The 20090-nt window shown below is 35.3% G+C and overlaps 1 protein-coding gene across 1 annotated transcript in view; it reads left to right on the top strand.

Annotated features, from left to right (window-relative positions):
- The window catches only part of Liprin-alpha (PTPRF interacting protein alpha), a 173927-nt gene that overhangs the window by 124983 nt on the left and 28854 nt on the right, over window positions 1–20090 (top strand). The window contains exons 2-3 of the mRNA XM_073076350.1: window positions 18538–18639; window positions 19913–20077. Of these exons, the coding sequence (XP_072932451.1) occupies window positions 18538–18639; window positions 19913–20077 (267 nt within the window). The remainder of the gene's footprint in view (window positions 1–18537; window positions 18640–19912; window positions 20078–20090) is intronic.

Below are 20090 nucleotides of genomic sequence, written 5' to 3'. Positions count from 1 at the left end.
TTTTATAGTTTTCACAAACCAAATAATATGTTTTCAAACTTATCTTATTTTTCGAGATCAAATAGAATTGTCTGTTGTTAATCAAGTTATAAATTGATTTTATATAAAAAGTAAAATAGATAAAGTCACCAATAGATAAAGTCCATAATCCAATCTTGGTAAGATTGGATTATGGAGTTGAATTGAGAACAGGAAATAATAGAGATTTCTTCTTTTTAATCGACTTCGTAAAGGAAAGATGTTATCTTTTCGACGTCTTTATTTTATATTTGATTGATCGTTTTATAATAGCTATTTCAACGGAGAAGCAATATCAAATTATAATATTTATGTTTTTCAAGTAGAAGTTGAAATTTACAGAGTAAACTATTTTAACGTCTTGTTAATTAAATATTCATTGGTTACGTAGAAACTGTACTACATCTTCAGCACACGCCATGATCAAAGTTCTCCAAATTAATAACATGGTGTTTGTAAGTAAACTAGCTGTAATAACATCGTGTAATGACAACTTGTAATGGATAATCTCAGAGATTTGGAGGCGCGGGAATTGAGCGTGACGAACGTGCCACCGCCGTGACGGGGCGTGCCGTTGAGAATATTACGGATCTCTGCTTTTTAGTTTAAACAAACATACATGATGAAGTAGTGTTATGATAAGGTATATGATCATCTATACATGCAAATAAAATTGGAGTGTCTGTTTTTAATATTGAAATAACCGCTTTTTACTACATGCATATGAATATACATACGGTACATACACCAAAATAATACTTTTTCAATTTATGTCTGTATGTCTGTTTTTTCTGGCCATTCTCTGAAATGGCTGGACCGATTTTGACGGGACTTTTATTGGCAGGTAGCTGATGTAATAAGGAGTAACTTATATTTTAGAACTAGCTGTGTCCCTGTTTCTTTTTAACGCGGGTGAAACCGCGGAGCAAAGCTAGTTATACATAAAATACTGATGTAACATAATTTCTTGTAGGATCATTGCAAGTTATAGGAAGTACAAAGTCAGTGATATGTGTCTAAAATTTATGTTATGAATAAAGGTTATGAATTGAGAACAGTATTACAATTTTAATTAAACTGTGGCTATGATTAAATCAAGTTTTAAACATAAGATATATTTGGATTATTTGTATCATATGTGGCGTTGTATTTATGTCATTATAATATCCTCTCGGGCCCACGAGTTTCTTTTTAAATATTCCTTACAGTGAGTTAACGTCATAACAGTAATGTCAAAGTACTAATAAGCTTCTACTCATTTTCTCCAAGCATTGAGCTGTTTTGTTGAGAGCATTAAAGGTTTATCATCGTTATATACCAAGGGAGGGCTTAACGACGTTCCTGAAAGTTTAATCGAACAAAAACCTTCCAACTTGAACAAGACGCCAAAGTTTACGACAAATTACGAAACTATTAAGCGATGTTCCCCTGTCACTGATCGTTAGTGGATCTATGGGTGTATATTAAATGTTATTTGAGGATGAATTTGGAATTAACTTTTCGAGGGCATAGATTCGGTATAGGTCTTGGATGCCAAGGAAATTAGAGTCAATAAAGGTGCTGTTCCATTGTTATAAATGTTTGTTATACTGTGAGTCAACAAATATTATTTATCGTCCGCTACTTTCTTTCTTTCTTTGCCAAAATTTAGGTTTCGTCCAGTTCAAATCCGTCCGTATTCGGTAGAGAGCCATGAAAACAGAATGTACTCGAAAAAATACCATTAACTATTTAAAAATAGTCCGGACAGTCTGAGTCTGACTGACGACGTTCGCATTAGCCTTAACTGGCAAACGTTTACGACACGTCAACGATCCGACAACGCAACGTGACCATTGTACCCCACGAACCACGTGCTCATACGTTACTTCCACGCCATAAGCAAATTCATTGATAGAACCCGGAGATCTAAATATAATAACCGCTGCAGGCTCTATACGATTCGTATAATGCAGCCTACTTTCCGTGATTAGTTTTCAGTGGCCTTGTGATGGAAATATCCTTTTTGCCCCTATGTCTATTTGCAAATTGTTAGTGCGGTAACTCCGTGGGACTAGATGGCATTATTTTATTTTTAAATATTTATCAATTTTTGTTTGGTGTATTGATCTGTAATAAATTTCTCTTTATATATGTAGGTACTCTTTTATGTTCAATTATTTATTTTAGTTTTATCTGACAATAACTTCGGTATTTATGGATAGTTTTAGAAAATAATTCCAAATAATCACAATACAAATTAATGAAGACCTGCTACTAGAGTACAAAAGTTAACATGGTTTACCAACCTTAACACGGTGTCGGCAACTAACCTTGGTAATATTTGATTAAAGATTTTGCAATGTAGGTACCTTTGACCTCTTAATCTTTTTTTATTCTTTTTTATTTACACGTATAGTGTCGCTGGGACGCAATGCAGATGCTCTCGAGCTTATTTATTTTAAACCTGGTTCATTGGCTTTTTGCAGTGTACATCATAAATCGCTGCCTTTTCTCTATATTTTATTTTCTGCTTCATAATTAATATTAGAAAATAAGGTATTATTTCCCGCTAAGTGAAGTGGAAATGTTGAATTTTATACCTACAAATAAAGTAAGAATCCCAATGCAAGACATGCAAATAAGTTCTCAAAATGTTCCTATGAAAGATAGTTCCTATAAGAGTCTATTTAGTTACATTATCTGTAGTTTTAGGTGATAGAAAAATTACTTACTATGGAATAACTTCAAAAATGAAGTCTATCAGCTTTAAAGCAGCACGTACTGGGTTCCATAGAAATATATACAACACAAATACGATATCTCGTTACCCCTAATGTGTGTTCCATTAATCCAATATGATGTTACAACACTGTTGATGTTTGGCAACACGTTACCACCGACATCCGCGGCGCTCGCGGTCGTCGCCGGCAGTTTAATTAACAAACTTCACGTGATCACAACACTCGTCGGAAGCGCCGAGAGCACTCACAACTTTGACATCGATTACGACGCCTCTCAACAACATACATTATTGTGTGTTACGGTTTAGGTTGGATTAATTAATATACCAACGACCTTGTACTTTGTAGACTTAAATCGATGTACCTACTTGTAAAGTTTGGTGACGTCGCTTGCGGTCGGAAGCTGGATGCGTGACAGTTCGTTCGATTCAAGAGCTATTCTGTCTTTCAAAGACCCGTTTAGGTTTTTATGCGTGAAAGCCTTATGCGTGGTTTTAAAATATTAGAGCGTAAACAAAATTTCAATTACTTTTTTAACTTTTATGTTCTTAGGCTTGAGTTTCCATCAACATCATTAATAATCCATTGCTTTAGCACGCTAGTCGCGGTTTATCGCAGAATAAACCCGCTTGTTGGTAAGGGATGACTTCCACCGCCCCCTCAACGTGCGATGCAATGTATGTATGCCCCCAGATACTGACTACATACTACTGATACTGACTACACTTTTAGATGGCTAGCGCTAAGTGCTAAGTGCACTAGCGGTCGCACGCGACACCCCAATATATCCCATCCGGAATGCCCGCGCCCGCTCGATACACTCGCTAGACCGACACTGCCGTCATTGTAGAGTCAATTTTATTCGCCATTTTTGCCGCTTCGTATAACGCCACCGGTAAAAGCGTCTGTTGTTTTGAAATTTTCGACCGAATAAGGATGTCTAACATCATGCACGTCCAATTTTTTAATGATTATTTTTAAGATATTTTAAAACTAAATTACTCGCCGTCCGTAAAGTGCATGTTCCAGAGTCCAGCTTAATCTTTACAAAGCTAAAAGATTCTTACATTAATATCTTAACATTCAATTTCGTATCTTGTTCATGAAAATATATCTGAATAAAAGTGCTTTTTATGCTAAAGGTCCTACTCAAAGGAAAACAAACAATTTACATACCTATTTAATGATATTATGTACTATAAATATGTATGTACAGCATAAGGTCTATTGCATGCCCGTAAATGCACTGTACGTAAGATTATAATAACCTGAGCTTTAACATCTAAATATCCTGTGGTATTTACGGTCTCGCCTTTTGTAAATAGTTTTAGCAAGCGAGCAATTTAGCTCACGATGCACAATTTTGGAACACATTTTGGACAGTTTGCAATCTAGGTTACAATGTTAGCGGCAATGTTACTTTAGAACATTTTGCACATACAAAGCTTCTCTGTATCAGAATCTGCGAACCTCTGTCAGTATGTCAACGAACACACGTTGAGTTGTGGATGTATGACAAGTGATTGCTTAATAATTCCAAGCCAGTCGGTATTTTTGAAATATAAGAAATTAGAACGGAAACCTTTGAACATACATTATTTTACAAATATGATGTGATGACAAGAAGTGACATAGTATTTGTGCTTTTTAATTACTGCTAAGGAATTAGAAGAAATTGAGAAGCGTGCAATCCACATAATGATAATTTGGCTTCCGCTCATAATCTGAAATAAGATTTAAGTTTAACCTGTAGTAATAGCCACAGATTTTTACCTTAAATGGCTCTTGTAAATCTATTTCTTACTGCAACCTTTAAACCAGAACACAGAAGCACTAGACACTTCTGTTATGAGGTCGAATAGTATGTTGCTAGTGTCAATACCGCAGTCGAACCACGAAAGACAACACACAATAAAACAAAAAGATTCATACTCGTACATAAAAATTGAAAAGCGGCGCACGCGTGCGGAACCACGAGCACATGCTCGTCCTACACGTGACCACCCAAACCTAAACCAATATTTGCTGGACACAAACATTTGCTTCCACGAGGATCGCACCCATATTCCTCTTCGCCGAAGGTTTGGCGTTCGGCCGTAATTTACTCACTGTACATAATAACTGAGCGTTTTAAAACAGGGTATTAGTTTATTGGGATGATCCGGATTTATATCCCAAGATTCCAAAGCATGCATCTCTGATTTTTGTGAAATTATAAATGTTTAATGCATATTAAAAAAACAATTATCGCTTGATTTGACACTAAAAAACCTACTTAAAAATCAACTAATACTGGATGAAATTATTCGATTTACAACCAAAAGCCTTTTTCTGTCTGAAAGACAGTAAATGGTTTTGGGGGTTAGTGATGATAATTCTGATTGGTAACTAAAGTCACCACTCTACTCAGTAGGCAGGGTCACAGCAGTAAGACACTCAAATCTTCAATCACACACATACAATCACAAAATAGTTATTGCTAAAAGTAATAAGCTGTATACGTCCACAGTAGTTGCCTGTTAGATATTACTTAGTTACATCCGAAGGGAAACCGCATCAAAGCCCAACTTGGCAATCATTCGGAGCGCTTCCTGCATATCTCTACGGTGGGCAACGAGACTCGATATATGTATCCTGTATTAGTTTTTCCGGATCCACGCATCGTTGGACTCTCAATCTATACAATTCTTGTTTATTTCCTCTCTGATTGCGAACGTACTTGGAATATCGCAATGGTTAACATCCCACGTCATTGTATCTACCTACAAGAAGTACTCTTAGTTCTCAGTAATCACACAACTTTATATTCAGTGTCGGTATGTTTGTGTGCACTATGTCACTGAATTAACTTATTTTATTTGCAACGTTGCATTTCTTTATGTGAATGAACGTTTTATTTACTATGTATTTTATTTCGGAGTCTGATGGGATAGCAAAATCTCTACTATGAGTGTGACGAGGTTTAGTTAGTGTGTTTTAATATAAATCAAAATTACCACGTGAATAATGTAAGAAAACAAAGCTAAGCCAACCAGCTAAGGATTTTCACAAAACTACACCAATCCGCTGCAATGTGTCCGCATTTCGTCGCTACGGTCGTACATGTTGTCAATAGTAACGGCCTACAGAGAAATAGTGACGTACGCCGGTCGTCAATCCCCAATTGGGGTTCCCGAGGACCATTGCGGCGTAATTGGCTTGGTTTATATTTATCACATCTCTCACTACCACCTTTTCTTTCAAAGTATTCTTGAAGATTCGAAAGTGACGTCACTACAGGCATGGTACAATTTACTAATGTTTTCGCATCACTGCAGCATACAGTTAGTTCGGGACGTCCTTTTGATTTTGTCGGGCGTAGTTATGGTGTAGCATATATTGTGTAAGACGTTCTAGTTCAATATTACACATGATCCCTTTAGTTTAAAGAACTAGATTTAGCGGTCAAATTCCTAGCATAAGAAAAAAAACACGATAATTCCTCCAAAAACGAACATTGCAAGAGCATTGAGTTAAAAATTTCTAAAATTTGAGACGCAACTGCGGATTTCGTTAGATTCTATAGTAGTCTGTTGATGTGTAGTGGTCGTCAATCCCCAATTGGCTTCCTGAAGGAGCGTAGTCATGTAATTGGTGCGTTTTACGAGCGAACGCCCCCGGTTGAGGTTAACGGCCACCGCTGTTAGTTTATCACCCTTTTTCCCGTCAATTAATCTAAACAAGTGTTTATATAGTTGCAGAGTTCCCATTCGTAGGAGCATGGTGACGCATGCATCCCGTGTACAAGTATTTGCCCCAGAAATCCTATATACCTTCGGGGCTACTAAACTTCTTGTTAGCTTAGTAGCCCTAAAAAGTTTTTGTACCGTTAGAATACAGATCCGCCGGAATTCATTTATCCATCTATCCATCCATATTTAAGGAAAAACTAATGTAAAATACGTCCATCCATCAAAATTTAAAGGTAATATATACTTCCATTATACTCGTATTTACTTAAATAGACGAAGATGATATCGGTCATGAAACCAGATTTTTATCACTACATGCCGTTCCTAGTTTTTTTATTCAGCAAGCGATATGGTTCTTCATAAAACCAACTAACTTATTTGTACTAATACAAAAATCTTATCCGATTAGTATGAAGCAGAAGTTTTCCTATTATGTTCCGGTAATTCGGCATAATACCGGCCCATTTTGCTAAATGACCCAAATAAAATTTACGAATCTAGTGTAGAGGATTGCCCGGCAATACTTATCGCGGCTGCCACGTTATTGTCCCCACTATCGAACTGCGCCCGTCTGGTTTTCTGGTCGCGTCCTTTCATTTCAAGCCGGCTTTTATTTCAGCATTATCCATTTTTCCGTTGAACAGAAGATCTTACGAAAAATGTTTACGTGCAAAATCTAAGTTTCTGTTCATTTGGGTGTTTAATGTTATTTTCTATTGAATCAGTGTTGTGATTTCGTAGTATTCCTTAAGCTACTCTTTATATGAATGTTGTGTCTGATTTGTAAAACGAATACAATCAGACGGTTAATTCCCTGATAAGTTATGAAAAGAAGTTCTTACAATAGAAAGGTCTTATAATCTTACTAATTTTTTGAAGAATATTTAGATTGTTTTATTCTTATTACACATTTTATATCTGTTAATGTTTCACGAAATACAAATTTACCTTAATGCCATTAGTAATTAACATTCTTGTGTTCCGTACCATGTGTTACACGAGACTACCAACTTGTTGCGTATTCTCTCGTGTTCGGATCGATGGGGGTAACGCAAGAATGTCTGCGACATTCGATACCGGCACATTTAACCTGAAGTGCTATCCTCCGTATCCCTCGCGGAGTAGGTGACTGTACTGTTCAAACAAAGGGTGTCGGTACAGCGTACATCTTTCACCGTTCCGAGAAGAGTGGCGCTGTTATATTTTATAATGTTATCTATCCCAAAGCGGCTTTAGTTTCTCGTTGTTAGTGTCGTCTCGGTACAGTTTTCATTTTAAATTTGTTTTACGTTGTAACTTGTTGATATTATTTTTATATAACTTTCATAAAAATGATATTATTCTAGATGAATAATACTTCGCACACTTAACGGAAAAATATATGACGATTTAAACCACAACATAAACTTGACAAAGAATTTAGTGTGTAATATCAATATCGATTGGTTATTGAAACTAACGTTCCCTAAACTAACGTTGCGGAATCAGTATTTACGATGATAACGGCAAATAGTGATTCAGTACAGATAGTATCAATAACCGTACATCGTAGAGCCGCCGAAGAGCAGATTATCGGATAGCTATATTTACTAAAAACAATGAAACGAAAATACTTTGAACTTTAATGGCAGAAGGAAGTGACATGACTGAAAATTACGATATATTTACAGTTGAATAATGCGTGATAAGTGATGCGAAAATGTTTGCGCGACAAATTTACAATGTGCTAAGTATAAATGACGAAATGATGAATGATGAACTTACCAATTGAGACGCTATTGATAATGAGTAAAATCAAACGAACCTTTATAAACTGTAAATGTGTGGTCCAATAACCCAAATACTGATAAGAACAAATGAAGTGTCGTGTAAAGTGTGAATAGTGGTGGTCGGATGTGGCGAGTGTGGTGATGTGGAGTGCGGCGTGGGGGGTGTGAGGGGCGCGCGAGGGATGGTCGCGCGCGATGCAGCGCGGAGCCGGCGCGTGCGCGTTGCTGGGCGCGCCGTGCACGCGCAAGAACGGGGCCGTCTGCACGTGCCGCGTGCACACCGCTCTGCTCCAGGTGGGTTTGACATAGACCACTCGCTGAAGTTATATAAGTGATTGGACTGATTACAGTGTAATCAAACGTAATCATTGCAGGGTTTGATTGCGGTCACCAAAGTCATCTTTCGTCTGTTTCAAATTGGGTTTTATTTTTATTTTATTTAACTCCGATTACGTGTCAATTTTAAATAGCAGTGGTATGATCACCCATTTGATGTTGTTTTGTATTCTAATATTTATTTTCGATCCTTAAAGTAGCAAGGCATCTGTAACCGATGTCAGGTAAGGTTTCACCACTATTTTCTATTCATTATATTTCTATTTAATGTTATTTCTATTCAGTGTACCAACTCGTGGCTTGTGGTTATTATCACTGTATCACAACTCACGTAACTATACTCGTATCATCATCCATGAATCCATGATCTATAATGAATACTTATCATCAGTAGACACCACATCTGTTATTATGTGTTATGCATTGTCGTTTATAATCATTTTCTTCAATAGAACAAAATATATTAAATTTATTCTCTTCGTAAAAGCAGTGCCGTCAACGTAAGTAAGACATCTGATACAAATTAATAAGAGGGTCGTCCATTATGGTCCAGGGTGACAAAGCCGCCGCCGCGCATTGTGTACGGCGGCGGTGCGCGTGATGGCGCGACTTTATTAATCCAAGGATAATGGACCGGCCTGTCATTTACTGACACAAGGTCACCTTACATTATCATCTTATAGATAGAGAGATCACTTTCTTCATTGTTGGGAGTTGGTTGAATGCTACAACGATGTACGGTGTACAAATTAAATAAATGAGTCGTTGAAACTTCCATTATAAGTATTATGATGTAAGTTATTTGGAAGATGCTAGCAGTTTTAATATGATCTAATTTTGATATAGCCAGAGCCATAAGTGTTTCTTTATTATTCTGTAAAAGCAGTAATTCTTGATTGAAGGTAATGATAATAATAAAATAAATAATCCAATTGAACCCTTTGAGGTCACAGCAGACAATATGGCAGTTTATTACCCCTAGCACAATAAATAAGAATTACTGCCTGACAATTATTTAAATAAATTTCAACCAAACTTTGGAGACAATGAACATTACTAAAATAGAAGAGAGGGCTAATTTAGATTCATCCTAGCTTTTAACCTTTTAATCTGTCTGGAGGACAGCGAGCAAGTGACGCGAAATCTTGATTTGAAATAATTGTAATCTTGACGGCTCCCAGCTTGAAGGATTGCTTCTGGTAATTCCTTCAAGGCTTAGGCGTTTCCAGGTTAATGACCCCATTTATCACAGGGGCTTCCGTCTAATGTCCCTCCCGAGTTTTGTATTATCATTATTACGGTATCACGATCATTCATCTATTACTCACCTTTTTATATACCTCATCTATAACTATCGTGTCAACGATAGCAATTATAGTTATAGATTTTGTTGTCAACGTAAGTGAGATGTTGTTATTATTAATTTTGCGAAAACTTTGTCTACAGTAATTATTCACAATTTCATAAAATTTCATTTTAATTAAAGATCAATGTTATATCTATTCAAATGCCACAGACATACAAAAAGCTATTCGATAGCAATCGCGGTATCTGCGGAGTCGGAATATGGGAATCAAAGGAAAAATAAGGGACAAATTAAATTCTTGCCCAAGACAATAGCGGATTTTCCCTCTTTTGTAATAGAAGAAAGATTCAATTATATATATTAAAAATATCGCCACAATACGGACAACAAATTCTGTGGCATTTAGAATATTATATTCGTAATTTTATTACATTACATTCTTTTCCGGTAGCCGAAGCCGCAATATAATATTTTTTCCCATCCCTTATTCATTCAATATGTACAAGTACAAATTATTATCTAGAATTACTTTCTACATTAATTACACTTGGGAAAACAGAATCGATATACTCATTATTTTTCATTCTCATGTTTCCAAGGATACTCACAAAATATCTAGTAGATACGATAGTATGAAATCAACAAGTGATTGTCGTATCCAATTAAAACACTTCATTAATTCAACATCAACACCGAACAATGCGAGCTCCACGGCGGTGTAAATGAACCCGTCTCAATCGCACACAATTGTTCAAGCATTGTCGATAATAATTGCATTATCCATACCGTACAGCCATTTGCCAATTGTAATACACTTGTTGAGAAACGCTACGCTAAGATTGTGGAAATAATGTATCTAGGACTAGAGCACTCAACGAATTGGATAAACGATAAAGTTGTGCCACTAAAGACTTTGTGAAAGATAAAAAAGGATCGTTGAAGGATTATTTGATAGATACATTAAATATAATGCAGTATGAAGTTCCTAAGATAATGTTAATAGAGAAACATTTCAAAGTTTTAGATTTTTTCTCTTTCCATTTCATTTATTTTAAACTCAGATTTTATAACGAAACTTAATTAGAACGTGGAATCCAGTTAATTAATTTAATTGGATAGGATCGTGTTGCTTATTTCGAAATGAAAGCAAAGAAAACAAGAAAAATGCCTGTAGCGTTATTTAAAGTCAATAATTACGGGGCATCAGAGAAGTATCACCGTGAAAAGAAGGGATCGATTGTTGAGGACTCTACAATTGAGTCAGCGATGATGAAACAATGGAATAAGAGAATAATGACGACAACGACTTTGTCGATGATTGGAAAATAACTAAGATTGACCTAATTTGTACTTTATTCTACTGCATGGGCGAATTATTAGTTTTATTTGTGTTTAATAAATAAACTGAAACATACATGTTTTTTATAGGTTTCAACTCAACTCGGCGTTTCGATAACAGATGAAATGCTCTTGATAGATGAATTGAGACAAGTTTTGTTAATCGAAACGAGTGATTGAATAGATTGCGCTATTATTTAAATTAATTCATATAAATATCCATTGATTCACTTAACTTTAGACACACTACCTATTTATTTATCAAAAAGCAAAGCTTATAATTGTGAACCTAAATTATAATACACTTAATGTTAGCCCACATATTTTTTTGTTTACTCTTATTACAATCAAACAGTAACCACAGCGTGGTATGTTCCGACAGTTATTCCTACCTTCCCTTTCCCTTATATCGTTTATTGGATTTTCCATTTTGCAAAGGCTATTAATTTACAACCGAAACACGAAGTTTTATCTATGGATGAAAAATAAAAGATATCACATCAACGTCATATCCCGTCATACACAGCGAAATTTGAAACCCCACTTCGGAATTGATGTGGTAATATTTTTTGTGGCACCCGGAAATTGATTTCGTACAGGCGGCTCTGTTTCGTTTCGCTAATTGGATATGCAAAGGGAGCTTATGTGCCTTCCCCTAAGCAAATTTGAACTTGAGACTGTTTTAATAGTTTTGTAATTGGAAAATTCCGCTATCGCTGATGAATATTTCGGCTGTACGTTTCGAAGGCTCGGATTTTGAATCGAAAGATATAAATTGAATTAAGTGTCTATCTGTTATGTTTGCAATTTGCTCTATATCAAATTATGTTTTTTTAACCGACTTCGAAAAAGGAGGAGGTTACTCAATTCGACCGTATATATTTTTTTTTTTTTTTTTTTTTATGTTTGTTCGGCGATTTTTTCGCGATGCCGCGACCGATCGATATGATTCATACACCATTGTATGCGGCTAGTTTCACAAGGGGTCCCATTTCGAGGAAATTTGAAAATTTCCGCCAGTTTTCCCGGAAAATTGGAAAAACCAGATTTCATATAAACTTCAATAAGTCGAGTATTTCTTAACCAATTTCAATTTTCTTTTTTTCATATGAAAGGGTGTTTCGTTGCGGTACTTTCCTACCTTGACGTTAGTATACTCTGATGATTAGAATTTAAGTTATGGGGTGGAACTCATCATCACTACCCCTGCTTTTTACATATTTTATGACAACTTACCTTCTGCCCACTCAATTCTCATGAAACTTAAAATGAACATTGAGTATCTAGGTTAACATGATATGATGGAAAATTTGACCTTCAACTCTTTAATCCTGGTAATGCAGAAGTGCCTCCTGCCTCAACCACATAAGTTAGGCATTTGGAACTTATGGATATTTAATAAAGTCGATAAGCTGAGATATATGATGGAAAATTTGACCTTCTACTCTTCAACTCTGATGATGCAGAGGTGCCTCCTGCCTCAACCATACAAGTTAGGCATTTGATGCTTATGAATATTCAATAAGGTTGATAGGTAGAGGTATATGATGGAAAATTTTCCCTTCAACTCTTCAACCCTGATAATGCAGAAGTGCCTCCTGCCTCAACCATACAAGTTAGGCATTTGGAGCTTACGAATATATGATAAGGTCTTTAAGTAGAGACATATGATGGAAGATATGACCTTCAATTCTTCAATCCTGATGATGCAGATGTGCCTCCTATCTAAAGTATATAGAATAGACATTTGTTGTAATGAAGATGCTAGACAGAGATATATGATGAAAAATTTGACCTTCAACTCCTTAGATCTGATGATGCAGAGGTACCTCCAGCCTAAACCACATGAATAAGCTATTTAGTGCTTTCACACATATTTTACAGGTCCTAACCAGGTACATGTAATGAAATAAATGACCTCAACTCTTCAACTTGACAATTACTTCTTACAAATATAAAATATGATTAATGAATACGTTGTAGTTTTTCTTAACTATTAATTTAAGGTAAATTTGACCGACTCACTCGCAGAGTTTTACCACCTAGTTTGATTTCTTTACTTTTCTGTTCCAACCTAATCTAGCCAATAATATAGTAGTATATAGTATCTCATATAGCCTCGCCTATAGTGTTTCGTATTGAATTGGTTAGGTTAGGTTGGAACATATAAGACAATGTAAAACTAAGCGAGAAGGGCGCGGTAGCGCCCTGCGAGCGGGTGGGTCCAATCCGTATGAATTCAGACCTTACCTTTATTCATGATCACCTTTATACAATTTTACATAATATTAATACAAACGTTAGCATATCATCACTAAAAAGGGTGAAAAAAAAATTTTAACAAAAAAATAAAACCGACTTCTATGTCACTACAAAGTAAAAAATAATTGAAATAAATGTTGGTTTAGTACATATTTCTGAAGTCGGCGCTCATATTGGACACGCTGTTTACGCCGTTATCAAACGAAATATATTGAGCGCCAACTTCAGAAATATGTACTAAACCAACATTTATTTCAATTATTTTTTACTTTGTAGTGACATAGAAGTCGGTTTTATTTTTTTGTTAAAATTTTTTTTATTGTCATTCTTGTACCTTGCGCCCGCAATGCAATAATGAAATATCAACTTGTACAGGAATCTTGGAAAGGGCTGAACGTATTTTCACGTCATATTAACCAACGATATTTAAACGTTTAAAAATCTTTGGCAAGGGCAATATTAGTGTCATAATAGTTTTATTACAGTATCTAGAAATATTTACATAGCGAGCAACTAAAGTAAGACGTAATATGCCGTGTTTGCTTATGGGTTCGACTCTGTTGGCTGACGTGACTTTGGGAAATGTTCATTACTGCCGGCAGACAGTGCGAGCGAATGCACTAAATTAATATTACATGTTAATAACTTCATAACCGTACGACTGCTAATTACTTTAGAGAAGTATACTATTTGATATCAGTCGTGCTTCGCTTCAAATGAAAGGAAAACTTATAGTGAAAGAGAAGTACTATTACGTTTTGATATCATACAAAAGTATATTACCTTAGAATAAATAGGAATAATATTTTGAAATCAATTAATACCTCAATTGTACTTTTTTATTTTGTTTTTATAGCTTTATCTATTTATTTACTTTATGTAACTCTTAATAGAGATCTGGTTTAACATTTTATAAAATCATGTTCACATATAAACATATACAAACATTTCCAGTTATCGTAATAAAACTAAATTATAGTTCTATAGCGTTATAAACGTCTTATTTTGATGTACGTTTAATGTACTCTGTTTGAATGCAAGTTTCAACAACGCCCAGTCACGTCACGTCAGTCACTGCGGTAGATGTAGCACTTCAGCAAATATCAGATATTACGTTTTGCCACTCTCGACTGGGTAACTATGCAAATATTCTCACATGTGGTATTGAATTTCGACTGTCTGTATTAAATGACATAGATGGTAAAGGTGGTTCAGCGTTTAGTTTGACAGCGGCGGTACCAAATTACGCTTGTTAGTGTTCTGATTGAAGGGCGTGGTAAAGTAGGGGTCCTTAAGTTTATGTTTGTCATGAGGCGTTTCACTTTTGTGCTCACAAGTATGAACATATTTTAATGGACATTATCACCATGGATGTCCTATGCTATTTGGAGTTTATAAAAAATATTGAAGATGATGAATATCTTCTTCATATATCACCCATCTGACGAAGAACCATTTGGTTCATTAGTTGCTTACATTTGCATATATATTTCGAATTCTTATATCTACCAGAGAAATTCTGAAACTTTCATAGTAACTACTCTAGTGGAAATATATGTGACTGCTGTAAAATACTTCATACACTTTATTTAATTTGCTATCACAGTTATAATCTGTTCTAAAGTAGGATTCAACTGTGTGCAAAATTGAATTTCGTGCAGCGTTGAAATTGTGTAAACTGCAACTCGACTGTAAAATTTAAAGTAATTTTGTTGGCTGCAGTGAATTGTGGATCTTCTACAAAGCGGAGGTTTATATTTGTTTAGTGCAGCTCAATTATTGTGTTGCAACCACAAACAAAATCAACGTCGGAGTCTTTATTTATGAAACTGTAGCAGAAACTGTGCAGTAAATTTGAGTGGAAATAGGTGTGACGAATGATAGTGGGTAAATTGATTTAAGTTTTCAAATTAGAATCTGTTCGTGAAATATGATTAAGTCGCTTAATGTTTATTTTATTTTCATTCTGTTTTAGCCTCCTTGTACCGGCCCTGCACCCCCTTTTATTTCTTTTGTAGCGGTAACATTGATACGCTACAGTTTTTATTTTACCAATTTGCATATATGATAAGAAATAAATTTTACACTCTTACCTAGATGCCTTCGACAAAGTCTCTACAGTTAAGTTAAGACGACAGGGCGGGACATAATTCGATATCAAGGGAATAAAAACTGCTATAAACAATATCTTGTTCAATGCTGCCAATAAAACTCATTCGGGACACGACGGGACGCCCGCCACTCGATGATAAGTAGTGTTGCCAACCGCTCCTACGAGAGTTCCTCATAATTTTACAGCGCAAGACGTTCTATTTTACTTATTACTATAAAATCAAATGTTTGTATGAGACAGATGTTACTCACTACAATGCAACGGATAGTATTATCGTAACCACGCTAACAGCTCAACATTTTTACAAAAGTGTGTTTGCTTTTAAGAAATGCCGCTATGTTAAACTAAATCTTATTTTATAAACGAAGTTTTAATTTTTTATTTTAATGACTTTTGTATCAATGTACATACACTTGGAAACAATACGTAAAACAATGCCAAAATATAAACTATGGTCCAAATCATTAATGGGTACAAAAATTATTATTATCAGGAAAACTGGCTGAAAAGTTTAAGGAGTTCTCCACACATTCAAAGGATTCGCCTTGAGACTACTGGTCAACAAGACCCTATAATATATTAAAGGGAATCTCCTGTTAATTTATGCGTTTAATCAGGTACTTTGCTTGGGTCTACGCTAACATTACCCTGACCTTGATGTTCAATTCGGGGTATAGTTTCAAAGCCATGAATAACAATGCTGTTTGAAGTATCTACCCTTGTAATCTGAAGTTCTAAGAGGGTAGTTTGTTTAGTGTTTGTGCTTGTATACTAGATAAATCCTTGACTAATGTTTGTTTGGGAATACACAAGCAGCGGTAGGTATGTGTAAGTTATTTGGTGCTAACAATAGTATTTCAAAAACGACTGAGCATAATAGTTTAAACTATAAGGTACTTAGATATATCGCCATTAAGTTTGAACACGATTTGATCGTATTTGAAATCAATCAAATTAAGCGAGGAAAAATGAATTACGACGTGTAATTGATAGAACAATTGAGCCCGTATAATGACGACTGTTGACCGAACGATGATGTGAGGTTACCGCGCACTCATTAATCAATATCTCGTTAATGGTGATTGGTCGATCACATCAATTATGATCCCTGAGAGCTGATAAGGGGATCATGTGTAGGTGGATTTATAGGGGTTACGGTGTGACAGGGTAAATGATTGTCGTGTTTGGAGCTTTATTAATAATTTGTCGAACATGACCTAACTGAATTTACATGAGGAGTTATACTGAATCGAATAGTAATAAAAGTGTTTTATTGGGATGAAATAGTTAAGTCAACGGACAGATTGAGTATACGCCTAATGTTAGAACGCCCCATGTTAGTATAACTGCCTATATGAGTGTAAGTAACCCTTTAAACCAGGAAACTGCTAGACAAAAAGATAGAAATAGAATCGGTGGTGTTGTTGTCAGTCAAGCAAAGCATTCTATTTTCTTCAATTATTGAAATATCAACTTGTACAGGAAACTTCGTGTTCTCTACGGAACGATGATGTTAATGCTTTGTGTAACGTCATGAATCGGAGCGATAAAACAATGCATTAAAATTCAGAACTAGCAATAACAGAAGCGAAGACATCAGAGATGTCGCCGATGAGCCGCGACGTTACTACGGCTTTAGTGTTTGTTTGCACGCAAAATGACAAAATTTAAGCTATTGTTACTGAGGATATTCAAGATGCTACAAAAGATAATTTTGTTCCCTAAGAAGTTAAGATACAGAAGTAGGAATGAAATCAATTCGATAAAATTATATACAATTACGTCATGATTATAACAGAAGAACTATTCATGCGTCTCGATTTCTAACTACTTCATTTAGAAAAAACTAAGCGTAAATATTCTACTGTACATGTTTTGACAGTCAAATCTTGACCAAATATATATGTAAGAAAACTAAAATCATATGTTCTGATTACCGTACCCGTATATTACGTATTTCGTAATATTAAGATTTTATTTTTAAACGCATGTTTTATATCGATAGAGTTGTCATATCAAATCCATCTTCGTCTTCACAAATCAAGCTGTCGGATCGCTATGGTACTCGTAACAACAATGGCTGTCTGTTCAGTAGTGGTGCTCTTTCAGGATTTCCCCCGAGGCGGTTCGCCTTTAAGCCCGTCCGTCGGTTTCGCGTCATGAATCTGTTTAGTTTGCAAATCGTTTGTATTGTAATCGTAATGCAATAACACAATGTTTTCTTTGCTTTTGAATTACGAAAGATTTTTAGGTGTCTAATATTTCTTTAATTGTCGATGATTTTAGTATTAAAATTTATTTCAAAAATAGTTTAGTGAAAATAAGTCTTATTAAAGTAATATCAATAGTTATATTATCGCCCTGTACCAGTTTGTCGTTTACACGGAACCCCCGCGTAATCTGAATAATTTGTTACGCAGTTTTCACAGTTATTTCAATATTTAAAAAAATAAGTGCTAAATGTAAACTGGATTTATTTAACATCATTAACATATTTAACGCAAGGTAGCGTAAAAAGCGTAATATAATGTAACGGCTCGCAAAAACGCGTGGTGGATATTAAAATTTCTCACTTACCGTAAACTTTGATCCTCAGAGTTGCTCGTAATTTTTTAATCATCGAGAATTTGTACCGTGTTTTGAATTAACATTTTTTTTAGTGAACAATATAATATGCGTCGCCCCGATTCTTTCAATTTTTATTTCGTATGAGACAACGTGGCGACATGGGATTCATGTATCCAGATATGCCTTTTTCACACGAAATGAAAAATACTCAATGGTTCGACCAGCGTACTTCGAATGCACTCCGCGTTAGATTAATGAAAATGGATTTGTAAAAACTAATCCTCTTTGTTTCATCCATAGATTAGTTGTTACATCGTACTTCATAGATTTATGAAATGAATAATAATTAATTTTTCATTATCTTGTTTTACAGGAATTCGCAACCCTCACGAAGGAACTAAACCAGGCGAGAGAACAGCTTCTAGAACGAGAGGAAGAAATCTCGGAGCTCAAAGCGGAGAGGAACAATACAAGGGTGAGTCAACTTCATATTGATATTAACATTATGACTTAAATGTAAATGGGCCATTGCCAGAGGTCCAGCTTGATGTTGAATCGACATTATGTACAACATCAGGTTAAGGGGCAGGTTAATATTCTAAGGATAACAAGTCTGAACAATTTTCAAAAAATAAAAGCATGTAATAAGTCCTAAGATACACATCGTTTGATGGGATGCAGGTAATGTCACTTTATTAAAATACAGTTTATATTTATACATTCAGGTATGACTTGTGCATTTATTTGGTTTCTTCAAAATACTTGTCACAAATATATGTTACCAAGAGTACTATTAACTTTATGATCGAAACAAGAAGAATTAACTCTTTCTAACAACATTTCTAATTTCTTTAGGGAGTTAAAGTTTTTGTTCCAGAATTCTAATCTTGATTGACGTTTAATTAGGAGCTTTAGATTCGCCATTTACATATCTGAATCTATAATGTGTATCTGGCATTGTATATTCATAAGTGAATTGATTTGCAAATTGTATTTTGGACTGACAATAGGTAACGTATACAGTATTTGAACAGAATGCAACATCATCAAAGCATCTCATCTATCTATGATATTAAACGGGGCACTATCTTTCTATCTTATGTACTTTATATCCCTCTATCTCTACTAGACTAGAGAGTACATTTCTGCAAGATCCAGCCTGATTAACGTTTCAATTCTTTTAAACATTATATTAAATTTCAAAATTTCATTTTCTTGTTACAATTGTCGCGTACTCTATAATAAAAGGTTCAAACGAAATTTCGAACAGTCGTTACTCGCACGTCGCAGCCGAGTCTCAATTCAACTTGTGCAATAAACACGCACGAAAAATGTTTGAATATGGCCCATTCTTTCATACAGTATCATGGGGATGCTATTTCATATCATATGCTTCAGAATCCTTTCCGTTCTTACTGCATACGATGGTCTAGGAAAAATATTTCCAATTTAATAAATTTTAGGAATAATAATTTTCATCACATTTTGTGTGTCGCAAATTGGTCACTTTTACTCAAATCTGTTGTCAGGCAAGGGACAATAATTATAAAGGTCTGACAAAATTAATAAAAATTGGCCTCGATTTAACGAATACTACAGACCAACACTCCTTTTTAGAGTATGTATTTTATCCTTTACATATACCTTACTCCTCACACGTATATATAACTTCATTTATATATTCTGAAACCACTCTAAAAATATATGATTTAAAATTTTTGAAAATCAATAGCATACTTTTCCTGCAGCTACTCCTCGAGCATCTAGAATGCCTGGTGTCCCGGCACGAGCGCTCGCTGCGCATGACGGTGGTGAAGCGGCAGGCGGCTGCGCAGTCTGGGGTCTCCTCGGAGGTGGAGGTGCTCAAGGCGCTGAAGAGTCTCTTCGAACACCACAAAGCTTTAGACGAGAAGGTGAGTGCACATT

The sequence above is a fragment of the Epargyreus clarus genome, unplaced genomic scaffold (genome assembly GCF_041222505.1).
Source record: "Epargyreus clarus isolate Ecla_fem2 unplaced genomic scaffold, WU_Ecla_fem_2.2 ptg000009l, whole genome shotgun sequence".
Taxonomy (NCBI): Eukaryota; Metazoa; Arthropoda; class Insecta; order Lepidoptera; family Hesperiidae; genus Epargyreus; species Epargyreus clarus.
Note: the sequence above shows the minus strand (reverse complement) of the source record. Positions and strands in the feature narration are given on the sequence as shown.